At 40.9% G+C, this 18400-nt stretch overlaps 1 protein-coding gene across 1 annotated transcript in view; it reads left to right on the forward strand.

Annotated features, from left to right (window-relative positions):
• LOC142017126 (sodium channel protein type 2 subunit alpha-like) overlaps positions 1 to 18400 on the forward strand; it is a 188215-nt gene that overhangs the window by 71433 nt on the left and 98382 nt on the right. The window contains exons 6-10 of the mRNA XM_075001783.1: positions 1849 to 1940; positions 3436 to 3660; positions 8607 to 8670; positions 12495 to 12636; positions 14164 to 14370. Of these exons, the coding sequence (XP_074857884.1) occupies positions 1849 to 1940; positions 3436 to 3660; positions 8607 to 8670; positions 12495 to 12636; positions 14164 to 14370 (730 nt within the window). The remainder of the gene's footprint in view (positions 1 to 1848; positions 1941 to 3435; positions 3661 to 8606; positions 8671 to 12494; positions 12637 to 14163; positions 14371 to 18400) is intronic.

The following is an 18400-nucleotide window of genomic DNA, read 5'->3' on the forward strand; positions in this document are numbered from 1 at the left end:
TTCCAGCCGGAAGTGGGTTTGCAGCCCAGCTACTGCTTTCTCTGGCATGGTGAATACCTTGCTTCCTTGGCTAGGGGGTAAACTCCCAGCCTGAACCTGCCCTTTCCCTCCCCCCAGCCTGAACCAACCCCTCACAGATCTTATTTGCATTTCAGTTTCCCTCATTTGCAGGCCTCTTTCAAAAGAGGAAGGATAGTGTAGACATAGCCTAGGCGTAACCTTACTATCTGGGTTTGGGACATTGTGCTCAAATTAATTAATACTGAGATTTTCTCAAGCTGTGGACTCAGGGGAGCAGAAGGGTAGACAGAAGAGTGTTCAGCTTGGATGACAAAAGGGTGCTCACGATGACTGTGGACTATTGGATTCTTTTCCACCTACTTCCTAGGTCTGTGATGATCTAAGGCTCATGGTCTGCCCACCACTGATGGGCTTTCAGCTTCCCTTCGTGCTCTGGGCTGTAGGTCCCAGCAGCTATGATGCTTGAAGAGCAAGTTTGCCATAGGCTGCTAATGGGGATCAACCAGATAAGTTTTGGTTCATTTTCCCAATATCTCTGTGAGACAGGAATTATTATTAAACCTGTTTCACAGATGGTGCAACTAAGGCTTAGAGAGAGAGAGAGGCTTCACAAGTGCTGCAAACCTGTGTCTGAAAACAGGCCTCAGCTAACTCTGTTTTGCTGCCAGTGTGCTCTGAAAGCCCCTCTCAAGCTTGGTGTGCCATTTATGGACTTCTGCTTAAGTTGAACCAGTAAAATGCTGGAAAAAGAATTTATCTCCAGATGCCTCAGCTTCTGCTCTAAGCGCCAGGCAGGGGGTGTGAAATTTCACAGTGGTGGGATAGTGCAGTCAGCCTTCCCCTTGCAGCCTCTGCTGGCTCCCCTCTTCACCTCCCATTGCTTATGGGAGACCAGTGTGCATTTCCAGGGCAATGGACAGGCTTGGGGGTGGTGGTGGGGAGGCTGCTAATTGCAGGGACAAAAAGTGGGGCCCGACATAAAGTTTGCTTACCCCTGCTATATTGCATACTCCTAAACTGACTGCCTTTGGCTCTCCAATTAATTTCTGGTAGTCATTGCCACTAGATAGGACTGATCTTGGGGCCTGCTAGGACTCAGAGACTACCTATTTACATGGATCACAATGCAAATGATTGTGTGTGCACTTTCTTAAAATAGGAATTACAAAATAGAGTTTGACATTGTTTATTAAGGATTGTCGTGTATTCACGTGCATTGAGGCTCTTGAAGTATTGATTTTGTAACCGAATTTGAAAAAATAGTTCTGGCTATTTTGGTTGCAGACCCTCGTGGGAGAGAAGGAGGGCCACCAGCAAAAGTGTTTCATTCTTTTGATATGAAATTGGAAGAACACATTTTGTGTGTAGATGCTCCACAGGATTTTTCAAAAGAGCCCTGGCTTTTTCAAAAACACTTGCTAGTGTAGACAGAGCCCCAGTGAAGAATCAAAAGCACTGTCTAAATTCTGAATAACATTGATTTCATATTACAGGCGTGTAACAGAGTTTGCAAATCTGTTTCAGCTCTTCAAACTATCAGAATATTGGGAGTTTTGAAAACTGTTTCTAATGTTCCTAAGAAGTTTGTGGAATCGCTGGTGATTTTTGAAAGTGGATTAGATTAAAATGCTCTAGGGCTGGTCTACATAATATTTAATCTTGCCATGAGTGCGGGGGACTTGACTTAAATGACCTCTCCAGGCCCCTTTCAGTCCTAAGATTTTATGATTCTAAGTGTTAGGTATTAGTTGGTAGGAACCTTGTATGTCCAGCTGTTTAATTTTGTGTGTGCTGTCATTGTATTTTGTGCGAACTCCTCTATTACAGATATCTGACAGAATTTGTGGACCTGGGCAATGTCTCAGCATTGAGGACATTCAGAGTTCTCCGAGCATTGAAAACAATATCAGTCATTCCAGGTGAGAGTTAGGTTTACAGGGTTTAGGGGCTTTTCTATTACACTTGATTCTCTAGCAGGAAAAACAGTCTCTTTAAAAATTGCTGTTTATTGAGGGGCTCTCCTTATGAATTCTCTTGTTTTCCTAACTTAAGTTTTCTTGCTTCCTGGCCCTTATACTTTCATTCACACACACAAGAGGAATTCAGATTTTAAATATTACTTAAAAATTCCTTCATTTTCTAATATAGTAAAACCCCAATTATCTGACATAAACTGGACCAACGTATGGTCAGATAACCAGACGTGTCAGATAATTGGGAGCAGGAGGATGACTGCTTGCTACCTTGGGCCAGCTTCCCCCTCTCCCATTATCCAACATTCAGGTTTAGCCCCCGTGGGTCCAGTCCCCCAGCTCAGTAGCAAACTGCCTGCTGGGCTCAGGAAGCAGGGCAGTGTCAGATAAAATGCAATGTTGGATAACCAGGGGTTGGATAATTGGGGTTGTACTGTATTGTTTTTTAACAATCAGCTTTTAAGTTTAACAAAGTCTGGCATGAGAGAACTGCAGTATGGGGCCTGTGTAATTTGTGCTTTATGATGATAAATTTTCTCTCCTCCCTTAGAATCCACATTAATTATTTTACATTTTCTATGAATTTTGCCACTTCTTGGAGATGCTCAGGATTGAAATTTTTAAACAATTTTTAATAAAGTTGAATCACTAATAAAGAGAGAGAAATATGATAAAGAATAACACGAGTATTGCACAAGTTATCCATTATTTTAAGATTCCTTTCTTTAACAAAGGATTTGTAGTTTGATAATACAGTAGCTAAAATTTACACCAGAAGAGAATCTTTACTTTCGCAGTGCCAATGTAGTGTCATTGGAAAAAAAACATTAGCAAACATTTAAAGCAAGAGGCATCAGCAAAAAATGTAAAACTAAAGATTCTTTGTCTGAATTCATGTAAAGCACAAATGAGTCTCTTGTTTTTGTGTGAAAATAAGTGCTTTGAAACATATGCCACTAATTTCCATTCATACTCTCATATCAACATTTTGCTAATCATTTTTTATTGATTAGGAGACTTATTGTGTAATATTTTAATTTGGAAAACATTGCAGGCATTTTTGTAGAACAGGGCTGCCAATGCACAGGCAAAGGAGGCAGTTGCCCCAGGGCCCAGCAACTTAAAAGGCCCAGGGCTTTGAACCACCACCACTGCTACCATGGTAGTGGCAGCAGCTGGAGTCCCAAGTCCATTAAATCACTGCTGGGGGAGGCACAGTTCAGGCTGGGTGTCACTAAGGGCTTTGTGCCCCAAGCCCAGTCCCTTCAGTCTGTGGCCCTGGAACTCCCAGCCCCCACAACACACTATTGAGTCTGGTGAATTCTGTCGCCAGCCCTCTTATAGAAAGATGCACAACAATTTTAATAATGTTGTAACAGCTCATATTAACTTATATCTAAAATAAATGTTTGTCACAGTAAGGATCCCTTTCTTCTTGCAGGGTTGAAGACTATTGTGGGAGCCCTGATTCAGTCTGTGAAGAAGCTCTCCGATGTAATGATCCTGACTGTGTTTTGTCTGAGTGTATTTGCACTAATAGGGCTGCAGCTGTTCATGGGCAACTTGAGGCACAAATGTTTGCTGTGGCCCTTAAATGTATCCACTGCTGAAAGTAAATTCTTCATTAATGACACATTTGACTGGGAAGCATTCCTTGAGGAGGAAAGTAAGAATTTTATTTTTAATGCTTTAAGTTGTTAAAATATTCATAGTTGAAGAATACATTTTAACAGTAAATATTGTCCATTTATTCAGAAAGGACAAGAAACTCTTGATATAGTTTTAATCAATCTGCAACTTTATTATTAAATGTCTGGGACTACCCAGCAGATAAATATATACAGTGCAGATAAGAGATAGTTATTTCACTATCTGCCCAAGTGTTTCTCCCAGGCCCCTCCTCCCCCGGCCCCTTCCATCAAGGTCCACCACTCACCCCATTGTTGGGGCCTCCCATCCTCCCTTTCCCATGAATGAGGGTAGAAGTGGGGTTGGTTCCTTGCTGTGCCACTCACAGGAGTCCCAAACCCCTCCTGTTATGCTCCTTTAATGAACACCTTCTTTTTATGTTGTTTACCAAGCCGTTTATCTGGTCACTCTATCCCTTCCTGGTGGAGTACTTGCCCTGGACATGCGCCTCATGCTTACGTAATGAGTTGCAACATCATGGCTTAACTCTTTCCCTACTTCCATAACAAAGCCTTCACTCAACCCACTTAGGTGAAGGCAACCCCCTTCTCATTTCACTTGGTCAGTCTGGTGGTGAGGGAAAAATTCCCTCCCAGCCCCCATAGGAAGGAGCAGCTAGTACAGGGGGTCTGCAACCGAAATAGCTAGAAGAGCCTTTTTTTTTTTCCAAATTCAGTTACAAATCAATCAAGCTGCAATGCACGTGAATACGAGACAGTCCTTTATAAATAACGTCAAACCCTGTGTTTAGCAATGCCTATTTTAAAAACAGTGCACACACAGGGAGTCGCAAGAGGGGTCCGTGGCAGCAGTGCCCAGAGATGCCACTGAATCCTTAAAAGAGCCGCATGTGGCTCCGGAGCCCCAGGTTGCCGACCCCTGGGCTAGTACAATACACAGTTCACTAGTACAACATGTCTTGACCAAACCTAGTATTTTGCTGCTTCAAGGGAAGGGAGAGGGGGTGCTGTTCCACCTGGTCTGGGAAAGTGGGGTTTCTCCTGCTGGCCTTGCCCTTTGCTAGCTCTCTAGCCCTTCCAGTCCCGGAGGATTAGTCAGAGTGTCATGCTGAACCAGTCTGTTTTTGTAGCAGTTACTGATCTTCTCTCTCCTCCCCCTGCCTTTAAAGCACTATTCCCCCTTCCCAGGCAATCAGGATAACAGTCCACCCCTTCTCCTTAAGGTGCAGGATAGTCATTGCACTGCAGGTAGCCTTTGAAAATCAGGTCGCCTTTTCAGTTTTTGTGCTTTTCAATAAATAATTGCTGTGCAAGTGCTGCTTGTCACAGTCCTGCCATTTTCTCTTTTAATAATGTGTAAATTAAATTGTGTATTTTACTCATTTATTCTTCGCAGTAGGGTGATACAGCATATTACTGTCAATTGAGTTTTGAATTAGTCCCATCGTACTTCCATTCTCTTGAAAGGCAGTTTAAACGTTCTGAGACACTGTCTCTCACAGAAGTTTCTTTTTCCAGATTTTTTTCAGTATGTGTTAATTATTAAAAATTGATGTTGTGCAGCTTTATTTACATTTTTGGGGTAATATATTTCAGTAACTGTGATATTGACTTATAAAGGGGGATTCAAAATTAAATTTGGCTTTGTAGTAGGTTTATGACATGGGGACCTAGTTGATGTAGGTGCTGGAACTAGGGTGTGGGGGTGCTTCAGCACCTCCTGACTTGAAAGGATTTCTGTTATATACAAGATTTACAGTTTGGTTCAGTGGCTCCCAGCACCCACACTACAAAAATTGTTCCATCAATTTGAATAAGGGTCATGTATTTTATCATATGTTTAGTGAATCAGAAAATCAACAAGGTTAAATCCTCTTTATAGGCACTATCCAAATTTTCAGTCTGTTTTTCATTTAAGAAGTAATCAGATTTTTTCTTTGCAAGACTGCCCATCAAGTCATATAAATTTTATACTATTGCCTATATATTCTATGCTGTAATCCACTAAATTCTGTTAGTCTTTATAGGGTGTCTAGTTTAAGCTAGAATTAAGTTCCCATTTAATTATATTTGTAGTCAATCATTATAGAATTGTTATGGCATGAATTTAATCTTTTATATATTTCTGGTCAGCCACAAATACTTCTGAAAATCTGCCTGTGTATTGTGTGTTACCATAATCTATGCTATCTGTTGATCACAATAACCTCTAGTGGCTGACCCAAACCACTGTGTAGTGTCTTATTTAGTGGAAGAAGTGGCCATGCTATTTGCTGCTGTTAAAAATAAGCCCAGTGTAATGCCCCAGATTCACATGCCTTCAAATTTTGTCAAAATTGGTGTCTGAGCTTCAGTGGTTAGGCTGTTTCTAATTATTTTACTAAAGGTAATGGGCTACAATTTTTCTGAGGGTATGTCTATACTTACGGGAGATTCGACACGCCGTGATCAATCCTCCAGAGTTCAATTTTGCCATGTCTGTGAAGGCGCAGCAAAATCAAGCACTCTGGGCTTGGCTGTTGACCCTGGTGTACTCCATGATATTGTGAAGAGTAAAGGACGTCAGCGCACGTCCAAAGAGCCACAGTCTATACAAGGGCAGGAAATCGATCCAGATACACTGATTCTAGTTACACTAATGGCAGAGCTAGAAATGCACATCTGGCCTTGACTTTCTGCCCTTGTGTAGACTAGGCTTCATGCTCAATGGAGAGTAGTTCATCAGCTGAAGTAGCATTAGGGCATCTATAAATTAGAATTTAGAGCAACTAAAATTATACATTTTTAGTGATCCAAGACCACTTCAAAATGAGGAATTACTACTGCTCATTTTTGAACATTTTAAGTACCAGGAAAACATTTATCCTTTGAAAACAAAGCTTTTAAAGTATGTGAAATATCAGCTACAGAGACCACTTCCTTCTGTGATCCAGGATGAGCATAGCTAGAATTGGAGATTTCTAAACTTTTTAAAATGGGTAGCAGTAATAATAATGATTAGTAACCCCTCCCCCAACACTTAATTATATTTGTCCAAAATCCTATACAGCCTAATAATAAATGTTTTGAGTTTTTAAAAAAATTATACAGAGATTTCTGCTTAATATGCAATGGTCATAAGAAACCTGTGCTGTTGCTATTTGCAGGTATTTCATGTAGCAAATTTAACACACGGCACATTTCTTTGTATGAGGAATCACAGAATCACAGGGCTGGAAGGGCCCTCAGGAGGTCATCTAGTCCAGCCTCTTGCTTCAAGCAGGATCAACCCCCACTAAGTCATCCCAGCCAGGACCTTGTCCAGCCGGGACTTAAAAACCTCAAGGGATGGAGAATCCACCACCTCTCTAGGCAGTGCATTCCAATGCTTCACCACCTGCCTGGTGTAGGTTAGATATTAGGAAAAACTACTAGGTTTACCTATTAGGTTTAACTATTAGGTTACAGAATAGAAGACTTGAAGGCTGCTATCAAATCACTTCTAACTTCCTGAAGGGGAGCTCTAAAAAGGAGGGTGAGAAACTGTTCTCAGTGGTGTCAGATGGCAGAACAAGGAGTAATGGTCAGAAGTTGAAGAGGGAAAGGTGAAGTTGAAGGCTGCTATTAAATCACTTCTAAGTCTTCTCTTCTGTAAACTAAACGAGCCCAAATCCCTCAGCCTATCCTCATAGGTCTTGTGCTCCAGACCCTTAATCATTTTTGTTGCCCTTCGCTGAACCTGCTCCAGCAAATCCACATCCTTTTTATACTGGAGGGCCCAAAACTGAACACAATATTCCAGATGTGGCCTCACCAGTGCCGAATAAAGAAGAATAATTACTTCTCTAGATCTGCTCGAAATGCTCCTCCTAATGCACCCCAGTATGCCATTAGCTTTCTTGGCTGCAAGGGCACACTGTTTACTCATATCCAGCCTTTCATCCACCGTTAGCCCTAGGTCCCTTTCCATCATGCTGCTGCTGAGCCAGTCGGTCCCCAGCCTGTAACAATGTTTGGGATTCTTCCACCCCAGGTGCAGGACTCTACACTTCTCCTTATTGAACCGCATCAGATTTATTTTGGCCCAGTCCTCCAATTTATCCAGGTCTCTCTGGATTCTCTCTCTAACCTCCAACATATCTACCTCTCCTCCTAGTTTTGTGTCATCTGCAAACTTGCTGAGGGTGCAATCCAGTCCCTCATCCATGTCATTAATAAAGATGTTGAATAACACTGGCCCCAGAACCGAGCCTTGCGGCATTCCGCTTGAAACAGACCGCCATCCAGATATTGAGCCATTGACCACTAATAGTGCAATCTCGTGACAATGTTAATTAAGCAAAAGTAAAACTATAAAGATATTAACAGTGTCCTGTGTATCAAAATTTTTGTTTTTTATTAATGTGTTTTATCTTCGAGAATTTTTGTTTCAAAATGGATTCTTTTCAGAGTTCATCTGTTGCCCTGATGCTCATCCTTAAAGGATGCTATGATATCATCATTATTCTTTGAAGTACGGTGGAGTCTGATGTCAGAGGGGATTAAGATTTAAAGTATGTTTTAGCAGAGGGAATAGATGTACCAGAAAGCCTAGATATATTGATAAGATTCCCTGAAAATCTGTCACTAAACTTGGAATTCTTTCTAAATAAAACTTTTTTGTATTTTTCACAATGTGTGTCAACTTGAAATATAACTGTATGATCTCATTTCATATAAGCCCCCTTAAAGGGGCTTATGTCAAGCCCAAAAGTAACTGTTTTCTGCTAGTAGCTACAGTATTCATTTACAGAGACCTTTCCTTTTAATTTACAGTCCTGAAAGCAACCCTAATTTCTTATGTTTTAAATAGCTAAGTTTCAGGAGTCGGTTTTCTTCTTAGCAAAGTGGGTTTTGCAGCTACTGATGTTTATCACACAGCACTAGAATTAGATGCAATGTTATTTTAGTTCAATATTATAACATTATAAAATTCTTTTTATAGAGAATTTTTATACTATAGAAGGACAAAAGGATCCCCTGCTCTGTGGCAATAACTCCGACGCAGGGTAAGAAATGTTCTAAGCTGTACAATGGTCCTCTATAAAAAAGATATGACATTTTAGCAGCAGCATCTAAAAATTGATTGTTAACTAGCTGCATGGTCAATCAACCTGTTTTCTTTCATATTATAACATCTGAACTAGGTTGGTTAAAAAAAAAGTAAGAGTAAAAATATTGGACTCAAAATAGTGGACTGTATTGGATTCAAATTCAATTTCCAGATGATAGTAGTTGTATTATGAATGACTTAACATATTTGTCTCCATCTATTCCTTGTTAGACAGTCTTCATAGTGGGCATTCCCCATCTCCACAGCAGCTACAGGGAAATTAGGTCTTTGTTCTGAGCCTGGACTAAAGAAGAACTCTGCCGAATTCTCAGCCTCCAAACCTTGCATATGGCAGCCTCTGGGCCTCTTTCTGTAGCAGAGCTTTCACAGGATTTCTTAAAGATTTATAACTAATTGTCTTCCAGTCTGTTCATTGGCTTCAATAGTTTTCTCCTCAAATCTGTTAAAACAAAAATAAATTTTCTTTTGGCACCCCAAGGAGGGTTGCCTGTGGCTGACAAACAACTCTGGGAAGCAAATGCTCACATGTATCAGACAACTGCTGGAACAAAGATGATGATTTCATATGGCAAGGCCTCCACTGAGGCATTTGAGCTGTCTCCAAGGAACTCAGTTCTTAGACGGCATGTAAATAAGGTCTGCATTGAAAAGGCTAGGAGTCTTCAAGTGTACAAAGTGGAGAGTAGTAAGTTGTTTTCCTTATCCATTGCGTGTGTGGCAACAAGTAATGGGCTCAAATTAAAACAAGGAAAATTTAGGTTAGACATTTGGAGAAACTTTCTAACTGCTAGGCTGATTTAGCACTTGAAAAATCTCAAGTTATGGAATATCCATGATAGGATGTTTTAAGATTAGGATTTATATTGGACAAGCATGTGTAAGGGATGCTCTAGATAATACTTGATCCTCCCTGAGTGAAGAGGAATGGACTAGGTGACCTCCTGAGGGTCCTTCCTGTCCTGCATTGTTATGATTTTAGGGTTTGGCAAGGTGTAAAGAAATGTCCACTGATCAGACCTGTCCAGAATTAGCAGCATGGAAGTTGGGGGTTAAATTCGAGTTTTTGTTTTTCTGAGTAATTTATAAATCCCTCAATGGGAGTCATCCAATTTAAAAAATAGGTACTTGAGATTATCAGACGAGGACGCTCTGTAGATTGACTGTTCCAGGGACAAGTTTATCCATTCCCCAAAATTAAAATAAACCAACATTATCAACAGCAAAATTGCTTCATAACACCATATGATGAAAGATGCAATAGTCTATTCCTAACATAGTAAAGCAGTATTGCCAGTTCCCTAGAAAGACAGAGACTTTGGAAAGTGCATGAGGTTTCTTTATAATACAAAGAGAAATATGATTGTTTTAGATTTCTGGTCTCTCAATAAATCCACAAAGGAATTAATATTCCAGATGAAAATTCTGAATTTGAGCACTACAACATTATTCCCGCAAAACAAGAAAGTGCAGATTAAAGGGTCATCAGTGATAGCTTCTGGCTATACTTTATCAGATTTTTATAAGTAATCATGGAGGTCACATCATTCCTGAATTCAAGTATGTGTATATTTCTTATCAAGTCCTCTTTATGGCACAATGCAACATAGAGCCTAGTAGCCATTATTACATACCTTCGGGAGCACGTGTTTGAATGAATAGAGAACAACTAATCAGGGCCTTTGCAAAACTTCAACATCTTTAGATTGTTCTGGTCTCTTCCAGTTTGCTACTACAGTAAATTAATACCTTAAAGACCTTAATACAGAGCTGTATCCACCTCTCTTTGCACATTTGTCCTTCTCATTCAGCAGAAGCTGTCCGATACTGGGTTTAGAGAAGCAGTTCTGGGCAAGGATTCCAGAGTCCATTTAATGGAGATACATCAGGGTTCCTATGTGATTCAAAAGACATTATCCAAGAAGAAGGCTTGAGTTGAAACCCTGGCTCCATTAAAGTCCAAGACAAAATTCCATATTGACATCAGTAGGGCCAGGATTTTCGCATAGAATATAATGTCTAATGCTTTGATCCATCGTTTTCACTCTTCCTCTTCCAATAAAGGATTCTTTATAAACCAAGTGTGTGTAAACTGCTAAAAAGGCAGAACAACTCAGGAAAGGTAGATCTGATTATGGACTGGGCAGAAGCTGTCATTCTTTTTCTCAAGCTGCTGTGTGTTAAAGGAAAAGTAAAGTCAGAGTCTACTGGTTCAGGATAATGCGTTAGACCAAAGAGATTATCATCTGGACAGGCCTTCATATTATCAGGCAGATCAGGTTGGAACATGAAAAATAAAGAGTTAGTACTGAAAATTAATGGTCATCATTGAACTATGGCTGATGTGCCAATCCAGTTCATAGAGGTCAGTGGAGTTTAACCACTGTCTTATTGTTTCTTACTCTCTGAAGATTCAGCCATGCTTCATTAGTTTATACTCTGTTTCTGTTTGACGATTGTGTGTGTAGCTATAAAGACTGGAAACATTTATAGTTTAAACCTGAGTTTCTGCATATTCTGATTGTCATGTTGGCCACATAACCACATCATTTGGGTGGGATTTGGACCATCAGCTGTATGTTTATTATCCCATCTTATAGATTCTACATGATCTTGTCTGTAGAGGCAGTGTTTGGTAGAAGAATGTTGCAGAACATGATACCACAGAACTTTTAAGGTGGTTTTCAATTTTCTACGTGGTTAAATTCTACTTCTTCTTTAGGAATCATATACCGCTTTCCATTTTCCATTGTGAAGACTGATGTGGAGGGGACAGAGAAATAAAAATTCTGTTATCTATATGAATTTGCTTTCAAGGACCCTTCATGTCTTCCCATCTGATCTTCATTTGTCCAGATTTTTTTTCTGGTTATTACTTCCTGGCTAAACAATTGAAAAGGAAAACTGTATTTCTCTAGGAAAATCTTTAAATTTTGTGCCAAGGCTCTGCCGAAAAAGATTTGAATTGTATGGCACATTTAAAATTTTACATAGTATCTTTCAGCTTTGGAAGTTAACAATCTAGAGAGCTCTTCCCACAGGCTAATAGCAAACATTTTGCCTGCCTCCAGTGGCTATGAGATGGGGAACCACCCACTGTGAAGCCTGAGATGCAGGGTTTCAGAAAGAACATGTAAGGTAAGACTGTCTTTCCCCAATTCTGAAATACAAAGATATCACTAATTCCAGCTTGACTGATCAACAAATAGCCAAGAGATCTGATGGTTCATCTCCTCTTCCAGACAAAATTTAGCATTAAATATCCATAATGGGATCTAATAGTATCATGATTCCATTACATGTATGAAGTATGCGCTCCTATGCTGGATCCATTGTAGTCCTCTTGAAGAAAGCAGTAGCATCTTCTATGTACGTCATGGGTAAAGGGGGAGGTTGCTCCCAATAAAGTTGTGTATTTGGTCTCATTGTAGTGACAGCACAGAGCTTTTGGGAAAAGTATGTAGTGACTGTGTGATGCTCCCATGATTGCAGATGGGGGCAGGTGACTGAACTGTACTGCAGAGGAACAGTTTTGGGCAGTCAGAGGCTGAGATGAAAAGGTGCAAGCCCTGGACAGATCAAGGAGAGGGAGGAAGCGTTATGTGTGAAGGGATGCGTGGTACTGTTTATGATTCAGTGTCTTTAATCTCTTTCTCATTTAGTTGTTATTAATCTCCCTTTCATTAGTTACTCAGTTGAAAGACAATTTTTTGTCTTTACCATTGTTAAAAGATAAACTAATTTAAACAAATTATTTTTAAGTCAATGTCCAGAAGGATATATATGCGTGAAAGCTGGTAGAAACCCCAACTATGGCTACACGAGCTTTGACACGTTCAGCTGGGCGTTCTTGTCGTTGTTTCGACTGATGACTCAGGACTACTGGGAAAATCTTTATCAGCTGGTAAGGATGTAGTAAAAACTGTGTTTTGATATGTTAGTGGTCTAAAAGCAATTATGACAGAAGGAACTTTCTTACTACATGCTGATGTAGCATCGTAAGATGTTGTTAGGGAACAGTATATACCAATGGGACTTTCAAAGGCAGTGATCTTAATCCCAAGCTTGCAGGATCATACAGAATTGTGAAACACATGCTATAGGATTTTCCATTTTCATGACTAGATCATGCTTCATTCTGCCTACCATTATTATTTGTTACCTTCAGAACTGCAATACTGTGTTTAAGCAGTGAACAATTGTAATTTCATCAGTATCATCAAATGATGATAGCCCGATCTTAAATATGTTGACCCCTGTTTTTGATAGCCATGAATTCATTGCTTCATATCAGGGTTGGGCGATAATTTTTTGTAGAGGAGCCACTCCACAAATTTTGATACAGGTTGTGGGCTGGCTCCGAGTCCCTCGGAAGCGGCAGGGCCTTGGGAAGAAGTGGTGGGGCTAAGAGCTACAGAGACAGACCAAGAGTGTGTCTGAAAGAGAAATACTTTGTGTGTGAGGGGCAGACTTTGTGACACACTTTGTGTGTGTGCTGCAGTGTGTATGTGACAGTGACTGTGTCTGTGGCACAGACTGGGCATGTGTGACAGTGACACCAAGTGTGAGTGTCTGCTGCTGGGTAAGTTTCTGAGAGAAGCCAGCCTCTCTTTAATGGAAATATGTCCTGCTCTCTTGTGTCGTCCGTACCCCACCACCTCCACCCCTCACACTCCTGAGTGAGCCACTTAACATCCGTGCTTCAGACTGGAGCAGCGACACTGGGCAGCTCCCTCTCCCTGACCCCTGGTCCGCAAACATGTGATACAGGGACAGGAGAACACCCTGACTTCATCACTACCCTCTCAGCTGCACTCCCTTCCCTTCTGCACAGCTAGCAGAAGAGTCCTAGCAGCAGCTTGGCTGCAGATAGAACAAGGTGGGGAGGGGTGACTGAAAATGTGCTGCTGGCTGTTGGATATGCTCTCTCTGCTGATCAGCTGGGTGGGCCCGAGAAATGCTAGGCAGTTCATAGCCAGTCCCCTGGGCTGACTTTGACTACCCCAGCTTTATATGATAGTCATTCTTTTTACAATAAGCTAAGATCTGTTCTTTGATGCTACTAACAATGCTTTTTTAAAAGTATTTTGTTCACTAATAGGGGAAGATACAACTAATAATTTTAATGCCTAAAAATCCCACACACAAAGAGATGTTTTATTAATTACTTACTTTGAGTTGTCTCCTCTTTGAGATTATTAAAATCTCATCCACCCCATAAGTAAAACAGGATTCCTAAAAGCAGGATTCCTTACTTTTCTCTTTTTCTCTCATACATACACTCACTTTTTGTATTGACTTTATTTCGATTTATAAAATATTGTCATGTTCAATATAAACAGTTATCTTTGGTAGAAATATATAATCACTTTTCCAATCCTCAAATTCTGTATAATTCTCAAACTAATAAGCGGTGTCATTTCCTTCCCAGACTCTACGTGCTGCTGGGAAAACATACATGATATTTTTTGTTCTGGTAATTTTCCTGGGCTCTTTCTATCTAATTAACTTGATCCTGGCTGTTGTTGCCATGGCCTATGAAGAACAGAATCAAGCCACCTTAGAAGAAGCAGAGCAGAAGGAGGCAGAGTTTCAGCAGATGCTTGAACAGCTGAAAAAACAACAAGAAGCAGCTCAGGTATCTGTGTCCACACATTATTGTTCTTTTACAAATTAAAAAAAAGTTGCCCACATAAATTAATGAAATATAGTATATAATTTAGTGAAAGCTAGGAAAACAACAAAGCTTCTGGTTATTTTTAGCCTACATCAGATTCGTTGTTACAGTACTTGAAATACACCTAAGCATGGGTCTGTTGTTCAAGGAATGTCTGACTCTCAGTTTCAGTGGAAATTCAAAATGGGCAACAACAACAAAAAGTTGAGTGCCCCAATTCTAAATTTATTGTTTTACTTGTTTTAGATTGTTTTATAGCGAACTTAATTCTGAATTTCTGGAGTTTATATTACTTCATTTTGGGATAATTACAACATCACTGTAACATGTTTTGCCTTTAAATTACTATTATTTATTCTTAGCCTTAATTCCACTTTAAGCGTTTTTTTCTTAGTGGTCTGGGAATTTACTTTTAAAAACATAATCTATAATGTCACACATGAAGACACTAGGAACCAAACTTTTAAAGGTATTAGGCCATTCTGTACATCCAGTGATTTTAATATATGTACAGTGAAAAGGAATCTGGATAATGCAATGTGCCAGCCCTGCTCTGCTTCCGACCCATAGCCGGGCAGTGGGTAACCAACCTCATGACAGCTGGTCCCAGCTGGGCATGCCGTTTAACTAAATGTGCTGGTTAGACGAATGCTGGATAACTGGGCTTTTACTGTAGTATCAAACCTAAATCTATTCTTAACACTTACGGACACCACCAATACACCAGGGCAGTGAAAAAAGCCAGAGTGCACCAGCCAACTAACTTGGTTTTCCTGTTGCTTTGCATTTGAAATGTATTGATGAATGTGGCTTTAATTTAAAATGGACTTAAGGGTTTAGTAGGCTGTGTTAGGGAGACCACTGTTGTGTGACGGGATGGGGGAGAGCAAGGTGAACCCATTGTCTGATTCCAAAGATCTCTGCTTTAAGTGCACCATGGATGAACCTTCCTCGGTTTCTACAGCCATGTTGCTGGAATGGACAATGGAGTTAAAATAGCAGTGTCCTAGGGAGTTAAGATAGTACTACGGAAACTTTAAAGAACAACAACAGTGTGGTACTTAATAAACCAGTGAGAATTTCTGGCATATATGCAGTCTTTGGCTTTGTCTACATTACATGATGAAGTCAATTTCAAGGCAGTTGCTTGATTTTACAGTGTCACTGTTTTTACTGTAAAAACCATTGGACTGATTTTATGGAGCACTGAAGTCAGTATTATAACACTGTGGAAAGAGACTTGACATAGCATCGAGTTTGAATTTCAAAGTTCAAACTAAGGCTCGTGTGGAACCACCATGTCTTTAATCAACTTTAGTAGCCTCAAGAGGTGTCCCACATGTATCCCACAATGCCCCACAGTTGTTTGCTCTGGCCACTTTCATCTCTGCTGCTCTCCAGGTGGGCAGGAATTAGGTAACAGGAAACCTGTGAATTTGAATTCAGCACCAAGAAGTCGGTGGCTAAGCTCTGCAGGTCATGCTTGCATAAGAGGCAGAGAAGCATCTTCCTTTATTATGAATGCAGCAATCGCATCTACCCATAAAAAAATAGCTCCAACCTGGAGTGGTGGCTTCTTCCCTGCACAGGATATAGCAGAAGAGTCCGAGATTTTTTTTTCAGCACTGATGCTAGCCCCTGCCCCACTGCACCACGTGGCAGTTAGGCTGTGGGGGTCATGCTTATTCACATTTGTACAGGGGCAGGCCCCCCTTCTCCCACAGGTGCCCAGCAGTTGGGGTTTATTCCACACCCAACCACATCATGTGGCTAGTCCCTGACCCAATAAAAACACATGCCTGCGGCACAGAGCAGACCATACTGCCAGACAGCACCATGTCCTGGCTTGCACCTCATGAGGGCTCCAAAGGCAGAAAAGATTTTTCAGGGCCTGCCATCGCTGAGGGGAACCCTCCCCCACCGCAAGGATTTTCAGGGTCTGGCTGTCGCAGGGGGGAAGTCTCCCCCCTGTGGCAAAGATTTTTGGGGGCTAGGTGTTGACAGGTAACAGATTACAGCTTGTGACATCCAGCACCTCCATGACACCCCTTACAAAATGTGGGGGGCTGACCCCGACAGTCATGAGCAATCAGGGCTGCTCCCCCACCCCACCAGAGCAATATGCTGAAGGGACCATTTCAACTGATCCTTCAACCAATAACCCCACCAACCCACCCCATGACGCTCCTTATAGAATGAGGCGGGGTGGATATCACAAGGAGCAGTCTGTTCCTGCAATATTTTTCGGGAGCAGGAGTGCATTCAGGGGGTGAGGGGGAGTGACTGGAGGGCCAGTTGAGATAACACAGACACCAGGGTGATTCCAGGGCACAGAGTCATTCTGACATGGAAATTTGGCGAGCTCTGTGCTCCATGTTTGACACATCTGTGTAGTAAAGTGAGAAGCCAAAAATCCTGCACCACAAATTGTCATCTTTCCTCTGCCTGAGGGAGTCAGATGTAGTTGTTACAGTTTGCACTTTCCTCAACTTTACTGTCTTACTCTTTCCTCAAGCAATAATCTGTTCCTATGATGTTTTCAGGGAGGATGCTTCTGCTTCAAGGTGGGGAAAAAGTGGCTGGAGGGCCAGCTGCGTTGGCAGAGACACCTGGGTGATCCTAGGGAAATGTAACAGTGACCTGGTTGTTGCAATACACCTTCTGAAGCCAGGGCACACTGAGGTGGCTGATCAGGCAAAAGTCATAACACAAGGGAATAGTAATAATGCAAAGGTATCCTTTCAATGGGTGGAAAGCAGCTTTGCAATTAGTTGACGTGGTTCAGTCACCTTCTGAAGCCATCCTATTTGGTTTTCTTTTCCCTGGGGTTCCCTTCTTTTCCTTCTTTCATTTTGAAAGAAATGGCTGTTTGCTTTCCACGGTAGGGGAATGAGTGCAATGCGATCTGGGAAGATGACATCACATTCCCACAGCCACTTGCAGGGCCTTTTTTTGCCCATACTGCACCAGTGGGAAAAACCCAGAATGCTACGTGGCTGCAGGAACTGTGGGATAGGTTCTCAAAATGCACTGCTGCAGCAGTTGATGTTTGGCCAGATAAACTCTAAGAATATGAATTCTAGTGGGAGAGATCTGTCAAGGATCAGTGACACTGAGCTGCCTGGGGCATGGTGGGGATAGTCAAATTTGAATTTATAAAGCCCAATGTTATAAAATTGATTTTAATAAAATCAAATTTACATTGCAGGGTAGAAGTAGCCTTCCTTTCACTTCTTAATTATCTCTACCGTATAGAATTATTTAATCAGAATTAGCTGTAGAGGAATGACAATGATTGGTTGCGTGTCTTCTGATATCACAAAGCAACCACTTAAAATTACGTAAGTGCGTGTGTGTTATTTATAATCATAAACATTACATACAGTATTAAATACACTTTGGTACAAATCTGCAAATGTAGCTTAATTACAAGCTGATTTCTTCCAAGTACAGTATATGCATAAGGTTTGGATTACTTATATAGGGAGCTTGAATTTTTTTCATTTTTTCATTAACTTCTTTCAGAACCAAGAAAACACCAACACAGTTCCTAAATTTGTTAAAGGACAGAAATTTGAATTAATATTAACCGGTTCTATGAAAATACTATTTAAATTCAACAAGAAGTCCTGTGGCACCTTTATAGACTAACGGTTTTTCTGGAGCAGAAGCTTTCATGGGCAAAGACATGCTTCATCATATGTATATGTGAGTCTTTGCCCATAAAAGCTTCTGCTCCAAAAAAATCTGTTAGTCTGTAAGGTGCCACAGGACTTCCCATTGTTTTTGCAGATACAGACTAACACAGCTACCCCTCTGATACTTTTTAAATCCAGTATGCGAGAGTTGATTTGGGGAGGAGACACTATTTATCATACAGAATACAGAAGCTTAGTTCCTGTTGTACGTGGAAAACAGAACTCAACTTCAGCTAAAGTGTGGTGACCAGCACTACAATTGATCTTGGGCTGTGTCTACACTAGGAGATAAA

Source organism: Carettochelys insculpta, chromosome 8 (genome assembly GCF_033958435.1).
Source record: "Carettochelys insculpta isolate YL-2023 chromosome 8, ASM3395843v1, whole genome shotgun sequence".
NCBI classification, from domain to species: Eukaryota; Metazoa; Chordata; order Testudines; family Carettochelyidae; genus Carettochelys; species Carettochelys insculpta.